General features: G+C 39.9%; 1 protein-coding gene across 1 annotated transcript; it reads right to left on the reverse strand.

Annotated features, from left to right (window-relative positions):
• Positions 1–273: 273 nt before the first annotated feature.
• On the reverse strand, positions 274–1,628 carry LOC133129077 (thyroxine 5-deiodinase-like). The gene has a single exon (XM_061242901.1). It carries the CDS (start codon positions 1,466–1,468, stop codon positions 653–655), a length of 816 nt encoding a protein of 271 aa, XP_061098885.1. The 5' UTR covers positions 1,469–1,628; the 3' UTR covers positions 274–652.
• Between the last annotated feature and the right edge of the window lie 13,421 nt (positions 1,629–15,049).

Here is a 15,049-nt window from a genome sequence, read left to right on the forward strand (position 1 = left end):
TAATAAATGTCCTTTTTATAGTGGCACTCGCAAATCCCAATCTTTTCACCAATGTGTAGCACAAATCTGGGTGATAGATTGCAGGCATTCTGTGCAAGAACGCTCATTAATTTGCCAGATATGATATTGTAATTAACAACGACACCTGCTCAGTCATCTCCAGTGTATTGCAGACTCAAGAAAGAACCTCAAAAGTGCAATATACTCGGTTTCCTGGAACAGAAGCATAAAAGTCAATACTGGAAAAACTGAAGCAAAAGGAATAAAAAAACATAAATTTGTATGAAATTTTATTATAAAATGATATTCGATATAAAGTATATGCATAATTTACAAAATAACGTTTTGCCATTGATCATTTTAGATATTATTTATCACCGACTGCTCTAGTATCAAATTACATCAGTATCAGTTTTCTGGTTAGTTAACCCTTGAAAAACTGAACTTCACAACAACACTAGAGTAGGTGGTAATAGACATGCGGACACTGAAACGCTCACTACCTTCATGTATCGACACAGACACACGTAACAATGGCCACAACGCATATTCACAATGTACATTGGATAACTCGTATCTCAACTTAAGTTTTGACGAAGTAAAAACATTTTTTGTCAGCTTATTCGTCATGATTGAGCTCTACTACATTGGGCTACACGTGAATCACCACGGTTATGGAGTTCTCCAGACTGTTCCTGTATTGATCGAGCCAGCTCCTAAGCTCAGAAATACTATATCCCTCCGGACCTCTGCCGCCCTGATATACAACCTTTTCGTCTTTGAGTATGTAAAGTCTCTCAAAATACGCCCCGTAAGCGGCGTTCGATGAGTTCTCCATGGTGTCAGCGACTACGAGGCATCCGGGGACTTCCACGTTCAACAGCTGAGCTGCATTCAGTCTGTCTTCGAGACACTGGTGTTTTGGGATCTGGTACGGAGCATCAGAGCTAGCCCATCCGTCCGACGGATGCGCCTCCTCGATATACACAAGAAGAGAGTCTGCGATATCAGCGTATTGGCTGACCACCCGCTGGAATGCCGTCAGACGTGTCATGAACGGCGGTCAGGAGCAACTCCCGAAGTTCAGGATCAGTGGTCTTTTTCCTTTCGCGTAGTCAAGTATCCGGACCCTCTTCTGCTCCTTCAGCTGCACCACTTCGGTGTTGGGTGCATCGTTTCCGAGATACGCCGATTTGAAAAAGTCCAATTTCTGACCATGCCACACCGCCTTGAGAGACTCCAAACTGAACATTTTATTGGAATCAGAGATGCACACCGGGGGATCGTCGGGTCCCCCTCCGCTATCCCTCATTTTAAGCAACACCTTCTTTCGTATGCACAGAAAATCTAGAAACCATAGCGCGAGTGCGGCAACCAGAAAACGGGGCAATAGAACCAGGCTGGCAGCTACGTTTTTCAATGCCTTAACAGTTTGTACACCGGTAGATTTCTTTATCTCGGCCACCATTTTACTGCCCAGAGGATTTTCTTGTCTGTTAAACTCTAATCAGCGCTGTTTTTATACGCTATGTTACAGTGCCTTTTATACGACTACTTGAATGAGGAATACCCCGCCTCCAAACGAGTGCCGCCCCATCACATGGCGGGGATTACCTTTCGTCAACTCCTGCCTACAAGATGTGAGAGGCAGATCGAAAAGAGAAGGATCTCCTCATTTTAAATGACTTTAATGTGCCTTCAAAAGGGGCGGAGTAGCCTAGAAACACAGGGAATTATAAAGGATGTACATTTGCCAATTTCCAGTAAAAATCCTTGTCTGAATTTGGTAACATTAGTGCATACTAAATGTATAGACAAATAGGTCCTAGTGCAAAGCACTTATTTATTTATTATTAAATTTTACAGGATGACAGCAAATAGGCTATTTTTGTTAAGCGCCAATTGCTTTATTTCCAGTCTACATTTGAATAAAGTTTTTATGTATACGGGAAGGTATCCGTTTAATTGAAAATAAAGGAAAATAAAAGAAAATGTTTTTGAAGACGAAGCTGTTCCAGAGAATATAGTATTCTTCATTAACCGAGATACGTGACAGCCATCTGAATTAATGGTTATAATAAGTAATATTAATAATGGATCATTTTACCATGGTTCTTATATTCGAGTAATTCAAATGATTCCACTGGGAGGCGCTCGCGTCTACAAGGAATGTGGTCTTGGAGTTTCCAGTGGGCTAAGAGGCTACAACACACTTTGGAGATAGATGCACTGTTCTCTCTGAAATTCTAATGGCTATACATTTTCAAAGTTCAGTCTGTGGATCTGAATCGCTTGTTATTCACTGAATCTTCACAAATAATATTTTAACTTTGAGAGATGTTCATTTGATGTTCATTAACCTTACATACTTTATGAATAATATATGACCTACTTTTGTGGGGGAATTCGACCTTTCACATTGTGCGCATGATTAGCATGGAACATCAGTGGTTAACGTTAAACCATGTGAGACAGTGGGGGTTATCCAAAAGATAAGATGACATGGCAGTTTGGTGCCTTAAGCAACTAACAAACAAACCTGAGACCTGGCTGATTACATTACTCTAAGAAATTCCTTGTGCTTGCAAAGAAGTGGCTTCATGTAGCATTTAAGACATATCAGTGGGGGTTATCCAAAAGATAAATTGACATGGCAGTGTAATGCCTTAAACAACTTACAAACAAGCCCGAGGCCTGGTTGAGTGCATACCTAAGAAATGCCTTAGACTTGCACAGAAGTGGCTCCCTGTTGCTTTAAAAAGCTAAACACAGTATCTAGACCAACTAGTCTTAATTACCTACAATGTTTATTTTTGCCCACTATAATGAACAATAATGAAAACAAATTTTTTTAATGGTCAAGCTGTTCACCCAGACAGATATAAGAAAGTTTTATACTCACTTTTCTCTCAGCTTCTAGCTGTCAAGGAAACAACCCCCTCCCACTCACTTAAGCAGGAATTAGAATTTCAAACAGGGATGGGTGGACGCAAGCAGAGCTTTACTTTACCCCTTTTCAAAATAGCCTGTCATTCAATCTTTAATTGATTTGATAAATTAATGAACAAAAGGAAAATGTCTTCATTTTTATCCCAAGTGTGCTTGAGGCATGAGCTTTCTGGAAAAGGCAGTATGCAAAACAGTTCAAAATGTTGGTTCAAACATGTCTCTGGCAGGGGCTACCATGACAATGCACGATGCTTAAAATGTACTTCACTGTGTCATTCTGGCACTGTGGCTCAGTGTTTCAGCACTCGGCACATTGCCTGGAACCAAATGCTACAGATCTCTGCTCCTTGAAATGTGTTCAGCTAACTACCTAGCTAAATATAGCCTATCTACCAGTTTGTTAGGCCTAAGTGTGATGTATAGCTCCTTTCTTCTGATTCCATGTGTTGTCCCTGACAACTATTCCTGGATGATGTGTTGTCTCATAGCTTAAGGTTTGTATCAAATTACAATGCAAGAGAATGCAAATAGTAGTAGAGGTAGGTGAAATGAATAAATCTTTTGTGATGGTCCATCGCTGTTGGGAAGGTAAATGCTTCTGATATACTTTGTATTTTCTAAACATATTACCATGGTTAATAGTCCTGTGATTTTAATTTGTCAGGGGCAAGAATTTCAGTTGACAACAAACAAAGTTGACAACTATAAAAAAATGAAAAGGGATTAACTAAAAATGGTATTAATAACCCAATTGAGAGCACAAGTTCCACTTTGCCCCCCCAAGAGGGCAATTCCAACCTAATTTGTACTAGTCCCATAAAAGTCTCAATATCTCAAAAACGATTTACTGCACACACATTGTTGAATACTTAAATTAAAGAAGAGGCTGGCACCATTCAGGAATTTCAGACAGAACAGATTTATGTCAGAGCACGTACATACAGTGTTCACAAAAGTTACACTAAAATACAAATAAAATACAAAATGTTTTTATAGTTCAGCACTCAATTTCTTGACTCCTGACTCTCAATTTATAAGTCAAGGACCAACCCTGAACTACTTTATATTTGTGCACAAACTTCATGTCAACTTGTGAACAAAATATGGTAAAGATATCCTGAAGTGTCCCCAAGTCTCTCCAAATAGAAAACATCTGTACATGAGTGATCAGAATAACTTATTTTTCAATTAAAACAGATTTTGTTGATACCAAATGTAAAGAAAATTAATCTTCACATGTATTTTATTCAACATGAGTTTTTATAAAGCATGCTTAAAGTTTTCAAAAAATAAATTACTGTCATAGCAGAATGAAATGTCATTCCAGTTGGCTAGGAAGTTTTGCGATGGATGAAGTTCAACTTGCTGGGACAGTCTAGGATGATAATCCAGGACTTGGTCATAGCAACAGCAGGAGCCCGCATGGAAGGCAGGAATGTTAGCATCCTGGTGCCCACTATGTCAACTGGATATCATGCTTATGTCATGTTGGATCCATATTATGTGTAGGCATATTGTCTATGTATATTACACAAAGTCACCTCAAGTTGCTAGTTTTTTATGTAGCTCATGTGGCAGAATACTATTATGTAGGCAAGAGTAGTTTACGGTTGAAGCCAACATTTGCCATCTGCTGGGTTACACACGTTGCTAACGGTTGTGGCTTCTTGAAATTGAAATGATACAGGGACATATTATTTATATGACATCAATTTCAGGATGGGCAAGATGCTAGTAGTTACCGCATGTGTGACCTTGACCGGTCTATGGTCAATACGCATAAAGCGCCGAGCAGAAGCAGTATCTTTCTGTGATGCAGCATGACAAGATGACGAAAACAGGTAATTCAATGAATGGAGACCAATCCAATCCATAGACCTCCAAATATGATCTGGAATCGGATAATATACTACAGTTAACTTAAGTTAATTTTTTTCTTTAATAATTCAAAGGATTTTTCTCCCAATTGTACCCCGTCTGATTCAATTACAGCTAGTTTTAGATACACCGCCCATACCCCGTCCCTCGGCCCTCGGCGGCCCGAAGGAGAATGACACGCCTTCTTCAAGCCGTCTCGTCTCATGCCCGTTGCTGTGATTCCGAGGCGCCCGAGGTGCTTTATTGTGCGCCGATCTACTAACCCTGCCAAGTCTGGAGCAGCAAGTCAATTATGCTGCTCCACGTGAGCCGGCCAAACTTGGCTTTTGGCAGGAACAAGAATCAAACCCCGATAGGGGTGAACAGTGAAAGGATTGCTCCTAAGAGGGCGAAAATCCAGAAAAACTTCCCATCAGCAAGAATTTTCAAACCAGCTAGTTTGCAACCCAAGTGCTTAACACAATAAAAATAGAAAATTCCTTCTCTGTCCTATAATGGCAATGAAGATCCAATCTGTTTTTGCTAATAATACAAGTTATAAAACTCACTTTTAAACTGATATCAATTACACACTTGAAGGCTGGGAAAGAAGTGGGCGATACTGGCATCTCAGTGCCAGGAATGTTTACTGGATCAAAGGTGCTTGCTATATTAAGGGGAGGGAGCTGCGGGTGTCTGATGACATCACCTTACTTCACTGAAGACCAAGGACATTGCTTACATACCCCAATGTGACTGAATGTCCCTCTCAAGATGGCATGCCTGGTAAAACAGCTCTCCACATCGTGCCGACCGTGTTGATAAATCGTTCCATCCCCTTCCCTCTTGACAGAAGCAGTAGCAAATGTTCCACTTGCTACATCCTCACTCTTGACCACAGCGATGTCCAACAGGACCCTTTCTTCTAGCTTGACCGGCGATGTTGTCCCAGCTTTCTCCCCCACCCCTAAGAGACAGCTGCCCATCTATTCCTCTCAATATGACATCCCAGTGCCAGCAATATAACAGGAGAGAGCTGCTGAGGAAAAGGCAGTATGATAGGGTCGGCGACTGGCAATCTGGTGCTAGTGATAAAAACAGGTTTATCACTACAGAGCTGCTGAGGAGAAGGTAGTAGGCTATGTTAGTGTGGGAGACTGGCATCCTGGTGCCAGCAATAATTAATGAGAGGGAGCAGCTGAAGAGAAGCTGCTCCCTACGTTTTTATCATAGAGTTGATTAACAGTGACAGCGAGGAGCCCTCCCACTCCCAGAGCAATCAAACTGCACAGCATACCATCTACGTCTCTTCGTAGACGGGCGAGTGCGAGCTGCATCGGTACTTCCAATTTGAGTGGGGTAACACTGCCCATGGTGCAGGAGAGGCAATACCAGAACCTGAAATTGGAGCAGTAGAAGCTCTGACTGGAGCTCTTTTGTATTGGAGGAAATGTCATAATCTGACTTTGTGGGATGATTTCAACCTTAAAGGTACAATAGGTGAGATTTTTGTGTTAAAACATTGCTACAAGACCATTGTAAATCCCTTCCTATCATTGAAAAAGGCTCACTGACATGATGACTCACCCTCTGCCTGGTTTATAGTCCTTAAATTCGGTTTCAAAATATGCAGTTGATGGGCTGGCACTGTGAGAACTCACAATTACACGTTGAATTGAAAGGTATAGGAAACTTGGATATGGATATGAATATGGATTTTGCTATATCGTCAATTCCTTTTGCTATACACTGAAGACAATTGAGTTTGAGGTACAAAGCTGTGCATGAGGTGACTGGGCCTGTAGTGTTGTGGTTAAGGTAAATGACTGGGACGTGCACGGTCGGTGGTTCTAATCCTGCTGTAGCCACAATACAATCTGCGCAGCTGTTGGGCCCTTGAGCAAAGCCCTTAACCCTACATTGCTCCCGGGGACGATTGTCTCCTGCTTAGTCTAATCAACTGTACATCACTCTCGATAAGAGCGTCTGCCAAATGCCAATAATATAATGTAATGTAATGTAATGACAGATCCTGTCAATCAATCTAACAGCACACATCTGGGCAACAAGAAACCCCTGTCAGTCACATGTTCCAATACTTTTTCTCACCTAAAAATTGGCTGGTCTGATACCAAAGGCACTATGTTCTAAGTAGTTTAACACATCTAGGTGTAAATACCAAAAGAAATTCGGAACTCTTGTCTCGTGTTCATCTTTTTACCTCAACCCCAAATGCATTGAGTGTATTGCAAAAACAACGGGATCAGCCTTGCTTGCTTTTGGGGGGACTGTATATTAGTGGAGAATGGATTTTGATTGGAACCATCAGCAATGTACCATAGGCGTTTCGGTGTGACATGGTGACATGGCTCAGGCAGTAAGAGCTGTTGTCTGGCAGTCGGAGGGTTGCCGGTTCGATCCCCTGCCTTGGCTGTGTCGACGTGTCCCTGAGCAAGACACCTAACCCCTAAATTCTCCTGACGAGCTGGTTGGTGCCTTGCATGGCTGCCAATTGCTGTGGTGAATGAGAAGCATCAATTGTACTGTGCTTTGGATAAAGGTGCTATATAAATGCCAACCACTTACCATTTAGGTGGAGCTTTCTGAGAAGAAATGCAAACCTGATATGTAGATAACTGGCCTTTTACTATTTTAATATAATATTCAGCAAGCGGATTTCATTTTATAGGCTAATGCTGTTAGCTGTTGTTAGCCAAATCTGGGTTTTAAAATGTTTTATGTGTGCTATGATTTTAATATATCACTATATTTTTTGCTCATTTAAAGACTTGTAACTGACCCCTTCATATGTCAAAATTTAATTATTATTAGCCTGCGTGGCAATAATTTATTTGGTTCAGAATGGCAAAACTTTAGGCTATTTGTATCTTACATCCTCCTGCTTCTGTTAGCTAAAAGTACCACAATATATGAATGGCAAACCTCTGTGTACACAGCCACTGCATCCTTTCTATTGCTTATCAGTAAGTAACGTTACAGCATATTCCGACTAATGTCTCAATCAGTTTAAGAGATATTTACCCATAAGATTGACTGAAGTAACAATATGGTAGCTATCTAGCCAACTCATAGGCTATACATTTATTTATTGCTAGCAAGCTAAAAGTGATTAAGAGAACAAACTAACTAGATATTAGCGGACTATATTATCTCTGACAATTGTTTCATCCTGTTAAAGTGCAAGCATCTTGCCGTGAAATTCCGAATCCGAGGAAAGAAGTCAGATTTACAACCTTTGAAATCTTTAATAAAGGACAACAGTCTTTTTGAAACCAGCGCTGTAAATTGGCATTTGACACTTGTAGTTTACAATATTTGTAGCGTCATTCCAAGTGAAAATAGCCAATTTTATAAAAACAAAATGCGTTCAATTTAAACCTGTAAACAATGTAAATAAATTTGAATTTGGCATCCCTAAAATCTGTACAATCTCCTGAAAGAAATGGTTATATTTATTTTAGCAGCTGGCCTAGTGGAAATGTCAGCCTATTCAGGGCAAATAGAACACTGATAGAAAATCCTTAATGATGAGCTCTGTTTCACAAAGCAGGATTACTTGACTGCACTGAGTAACTATGCTTAACTCAAGGGAACAGTTAGCCCTGAGCTTTGTATTCCTCTTAAAGCATCTTCTGTTGAAACTAGGTGGGAAAAAACATATATCATCATATATTTTGTTTTGATTCACAAGCAAAGCACAGCAAATGGCTGGCTAATACACTTATCAAAACAATTGATGTTTTGCCCAAGAATATTGGTGTGCGTTGGCAGCTTGGTTGGGCACAGTTGGCGAGTTCTGGCAGTATAAGAAATTGTTCTGGATTAAAATGTCAATTTTCGAGCTCTGTTGATGTTCGCAAATAATTGTGGCATATTTGGAAAGAGATTTTGCGGTTGAATCTTTCAAATGTAAATTTCCAGTGCATTGATTACTACAGAGGTCCATTATATTAGGGTGAATTCCCAAATCCCAAATTACCTGAAATAAACCTAGACCATGGTGAACTGCATTAACAAAAAAGTTGTGCAATCGAGAAAATCCATCACATCTCATGAATACCTGAAGACAAATTTCACAACCCTGTTTTAAAACATGCACACCATGGCAGGGTTCACTGATATTCCCAGAGATGCATTAACTGTAACTGCATGCAATGAGTACACAGCCTCTAATCACTATTGGTCACAAACATAATAATGTTAAATGCTCAGATACACATGCTAATCATTAGCACTATTCCTACTTAAAAACCTGTTCATAAAGCAATTTTAATTACAAAGTGGCAGATGTAAAACTGGAAAAAATGGAACTTAAATTATCCATACATTTTAGGCATCTTTATGATGATCCTATGAACTGGCATCACCTCTCAGCCACACTCCCTTGCATACTTACTGGTTCATACGCTAATTTACTTGCTGGTCTTAATAAATGATGAATCAAGCTGAAAACATAAACCTGAAATATAAAACAAAAAACGTCCATACTAGAGTATTGCCATAGAAGTCTCCTAATGGATGATTGAGTACATTAAGAGATGATAAGATTGCAAATTCTGCCTTGTTGCTCTAGAACATGCTGCGTTCACGTCTGACCCAAAGCTAATTCTGCAGTCTTTCCCCTCAAGCTTTCAGAATTTTCCCTCTACTAATAAAAGTACTTTCATTAAGCTTCCCAGACAGACCCTCAGCACACACACATTTGTATATACGTACATGTCGCTATAACTTTCCCACATTATGCAATTACCTGCTGACAAAGGTTAATTGCGAAATTGGCTCTTACCTTCCCTTTTCTGGAGGACGTGTTGCTGAAAGGCGCTGTTGGCATAATACCCGATTGAGTTCAGATCTTGGCAGTGCTGTGCAGTTCGTTCAAGGACAGCTGGGAAAAGGGGAACAGCTTGCTCCCACTACATAGTCATGAGAGTGGCCTTTCGATAAAGGAGTAACCACTGACAGTGTGACATAAAACCAGCCACAATAGTCACTGATGATGAGCATATAAATGCTTGCTCCCTTCACACAAATTATATATCTTCTACATTGTCTGTGTGACAATGTTGTACCAATGCTGACATAATGGTGATGATGGTAATAAATGTTTTTTTGTTATTTCCTAGTGGGAAATGTTCACTTGCAGGGCCTTGCATAGAGACTAGGGGTGAGTGAGTACAGCATTATCTGTATTTGTATCTGTATCCGTTCAAACAACTAAATTATCCATATCCGTATCCGTATTCGAAAGTGGGTGTGAGGTAGTGTAGTTTACACAGTCCCCCGTACTGCATTGCGATTTGCATTGTACATCGTAAATGTACATTGTAAAGCCAAGACTTTCACCTGAAGCACAACTACTACAGCTATGCAGGTTAATCTCTATTAGAGGGGAATACCAAGCATTTTAAACATTCAAATATGTAATAACTATACCCCTGAGGTATCATTTGGGCAAAAGAAGAGAGTCCAATTCTTTATTGTTGTTTCATTGTGCCTTGAGCTTTTGGGGAGTGACGTACACATTGTGTACTTTCCGCAAGGTTTCTCAGCAGCCGAATGACTTGAAGATAAAAATAACACTTGTTTGAGATTTTTCAGCCAAATGAGCTACATTACATATTAATGAAGCAGATTATAAACAAAGCTGATTTCATTATAAACCTCCTTGATTTAATTTAGCAAGATTCTCCATACAAAGCAACAACAAAGAATTGGACTCTCTTCTATTGCCCAAAGGACAGCTCAGAGATATTGTAATGACATATGTTAATGTTTGATGTCTAAAATTTGTCTGGTTCACCATAACATTAATTAAAAACCAAAATCATCTATATGAATCAATGCATTTTCGTGCTTGACAATTTTACAATGTAGACTTTCGGCTGAGCTATATAAGCCTGCCCGTTCATATCAGCACCACTATCCGCGTTGCTGTCGAATTTCAAATTTCAGTCTTGGTAGTAATAATAACCAACAAGGGAGTTTTTATAAATGAACACCAATGAAAGCGTTGCGTAGGCTACTGTGTGTGTGCGCGAGTGTCTTAGTGACGGGAACATTCATTAAATTAGGTATTAGTTTGTTCTTAAATATTGGCAGAGAGGGAGAAGTATTTATCCGGTGCTGGTGAGCATTCCACAACTGCACACCATGGTACTTGAGTAGAAACTGACCCCTAGTGGTGAGGCTCTTAGGAGGATGTAGCTGATTAAATTGCCGGGTACTATACTGGTGGACTTCACTATTAGGTGTAAAATAATTTTTAAAACACTCTGGTAAAAGATCTCCCCTACATCTGGTCTTGTAAACAGAAATACTAATTTGAACAGTATTTATGTCATAAATTGATAATAGCTTCAATTTTTGAAATAGTGGCAAAGACTGACGATTCGAAAAAGTTGCACTTCTGACATCTTTTTTGTAACAAGTGGAGCTTTTTAAGACTATAGTAATAATTTGAACCCTATACCATGTTAAAATAAGAAAGATATGGATAAATAAGACAATAATACAAGGTCAGCAGACAAGACTTATTTAAGAAATAGCAAATTTCCTTGATAATAACAAGGGATTTCATAGCCTTTTTATGAATATAATCAGAATTATGTTTCCAACAGAGTTGATCATCAACAAGAACTACCCAAATTTTCACAACAGAAACCTGCTGAACTTGATTATCGTCAATATTTAAATATTTCTTTTCTTTTCCCATTGAAAATAATTTAGTTTAGAGACAATTTATTACTTTTAAACCATTTCGAAAATTCATTAAGCCCTCGTGCTGCTTCACTCATTAAATCATATCTCACCTCAGAAAACATGCATCGACTTTCATTTTGGAGATATCTCTTTGAATATGTGGAAGATCCTTAATCAACGTTTCTAAAAAGAATTAGCATTTGCACTCCGTGGATTTTGTTCCACACTTCCAACTATCCGAATTTCATAGATATTTACATACATGTAAGACTCCTATAATCTAAAATGGAAGAGTCCAATTGTCATTACCAGTGGCCACTGTTGACGATTCCACTATTCCGGAAATACACTCACCGAGCACTTTATTAGGTATTTATTAGACTAATTTTTTCTGCTGTAGCCTATCCACTTGGAGTTATGATGTGTTCAGAGATGCTCTTCTGCATACCACTGTTGTAATGTGTGGTTATTTGCATTACTGTCACCTTCCTGTCAGCTTTGACCAGTCTGATCATCCTCCTCTGATGTCTCTCATTAAGAGTTTCTGACTGCGGAACTGCTGCTCACTGGATTTTTTTTTTGTTTTATTGCAAATTCTTAGAGACTAATATGCGTGAAAATCCCAGCGGATCAGCAGTTTCTGCCACCAACAATAATTCCAAGGTAAAAGTCACTCAGATAAAACATTTTCCCCATTCTTATGGTTGATGTAACATTAACTGAAGCTCCTGACCCGTATCGACGTGATTGTATTGAAAAGTCAGCAAAGAAAAAACGTATTCATGCAATCTTCCGAATTGCATATTTTTGTTATTTTATTGGTATCAAGGATTGTTAGAATATGGCTTTTATTGTCTGAGTCTGTGGCAAGGTCATGGTTGTAAACCCTGAACGTGGCACAGGGGAGGGTGTGTAGGGGAAAATTCACAGAACGAAAGATCTCCCTCCTAAAAGCATGATAACCAATCACAAGTCAAAATCAGACTCCACCTTAGTGAGCAGGCTGGTTCCTCCAAAACTCTCGACGATGTGTGCTAAAAGTTTATCAATATATCTGTATTAAAGTATGATATGTACCCTTTATAGTTCCAAACTGATTCACTGCGAAATTGTGCTAGGATTACACAGTGAGCCCAGCCAGGGGGGGGGGGGGGGCGTCTTGAACTGTGTAGACCAAACTGTCAAGGACACGGGCAGAGCAAGATATGACTGTACAGCTGATTTCTCCGGGACTCTCAATGTTTCATGCCAGGAGTGTATCTATTTGACCTAGAACATTAATTATAGCTGAGCTTATAAAAAGAAACCACAGTGAAAACTGTTGAAATGAGAGCAAAGAATAATTAATCAAATGTTTAGTATGTCTGTATATTAGAAACGTATATTAGAAGTGAATATTAATGAAATGTTTAGTTTGTCTGCATATTTTCAATGATTACTGCTGCTTAGTTTGTCTTATAAAAGCGAAAGATACAGAGTGACGTGTATGGATGACGTGTTAGAGGGAGGGCATCCAGAACTTTATGAGGTCTGGTAGTTTGCCAAGAGCAGGTGCGGGGTGAAGTGAGGACACGTAGTTGGCAGAATGCCCTGAACTTTGTACAGAGTTGGCAGAGCATAAGGACCGTTGGCAATTTTCCACAATGACGTTGTGGGAGGAGCGTTGGGAGGAGTTACGATAAGAAAAGTGTGGGTGATTTGCCAGAATGAGGTTTGAGGAGGAGTTGTAGGTGGAGTAACTGTGTATAAAATGGGTGTACAAATGACAGTCGGGGTTCAGTTCTGGAGAGCTGATCCGGCTTTATGCACGTGTGCTAATAAAGTCTGATTTTCCTGAAGATCTTGCTGCCTGGTGTCGTCTTTTCCCTCGTGAAGATGTTTTTCGACAAATTGAAGATTTGGACTCTGTCGTTTCCTAGACACAACATTTGGGGGCTCGTCCGGGATACGAAAGAGAAAGAGCTCCCGGCGACTGGAGACCAGGGCGGAGAGTACTTTTTGATAGGCTGCAGCTGCAGCTTATCAGGGAATGAAAGTATTCAAGGACTCTGATCTCCTCTCCCGGACGCCGGAGGCAACATTCTCTCGTATAACTAACCCGGCAACTAAATTAAGGGGAAAAACGTAGCAAACTTTTCAGGAAACGTGCGCGCGGCGAACTGTGAGTAAACGGTGTGGGAATTTATTAATTGTGTTGGAAAATGTTTTTTTAGCAGAACTTGTATTAAGTCTAAAAAGTATATTGATACTGCGGACTGAAGCTATATTGTTGCTGCTAACGATTTTAAGTTATGTGATAAGAGGTGCCAGAGACTTGGAAGGAAAGAAACCCAAAAAGGGGATCCTGCAAGCTATATCTAGGTAGTTACCTCAAGGTGTGATGTAAGAAAAAATTGCTGTGATGTAAGAGAAAATACTGTTACGCTGTGCTGAGGTTTCGAAGGCTTGTGCGAATATAATGTTGTATTGAGGCAACAAAGGTAAAAATAACGCTGTGCTGAGGCTTAGAATGCTTGTGCGTGTGCGGATATAACGTTGTATTGAGACAACGGAGGTAAAAATCGTTATTTATGTATGTGTAAGATAAGAAACGCAAAGAGTGAATAAAAGTATTAACGGGAGAAAATACAGGCTCTGGCGGAAAAATAAAGATAAAATATATAATAATATAGATAATAATAGGGAAAATAAAGGTTAAAGACATAATAATATAGATAATAATAGGCGGAAAAAATATAAATAAATAGATAATAATATAAAAGTATTACGGGCAGTATATGAAAATGAAAAAGGGAAAGAAAACTGCGATTGAGATAATAGCGGGGGTGTATCTTAAATGTATACAGGAGATAGAAACTATCTCCGATAAGTGGAAACAAAAAAAGAACTAAGAAAATGGTGGCCAAAATGGCCGTTTGATAAGAAAAATATGCGGAGGAGAAGGAGAGCGTAATGGCGGCGGGTAGAAACTGAAGTGAAGAGGCGACTCCGCCTCCATATGACGTGTGGCCTTGGGAAGGAGGAGTGTGGAGAAGGGGGGTCAAAACAGGTGCAGAGGGACTTAGCTGGGTGATACAGAACTATAATTTTTTAAAAATAAAACAAGAACAACACAGAAACCCATACGGTTTCGCGATAAGGGGGAGCTCCCCAAAATAGTAGGGCCATTAGTAATTAGGGTTGCTGTACCTCGATACATTCCCTGGTCCACTCAGGGTATGCAACATGTAATAACAAATCTCCCTGAGTTACAGAATGGAGTGAGCCACTGGTTCAAGATGCTGGAGGAGGAGATGACAGGCCGAATCTTGGCTGTCGGGGGCCTGAAGGCTCTCCTGGGGAAGGTTGTGGGGATGGAAACAATGCTGGACATATTCGAGCAGGCTGGCGTTGTCAGAGCCCAGATGCAAACCTACAGCAGTGGACAGTGGGCCATTTGACAATGTACGTGCTGCGCAGGTGGAGGCTGATAACCGAAAGGGACGCACAAACAGATCCCATAATGCCGTAAAGCCATACGGGA

Source organism: Conger conger, chromosome 5 (genome assembly GCF_963514075.1).
Source record: "Conger conger chromosome 5, fConCon1.1, whole genome shotgun sequence".
NCBI lineage: Eukaryota > Metazoa > Chordata > Actinopteri > Anguilliformes > Congridae > Conger > Conger conger.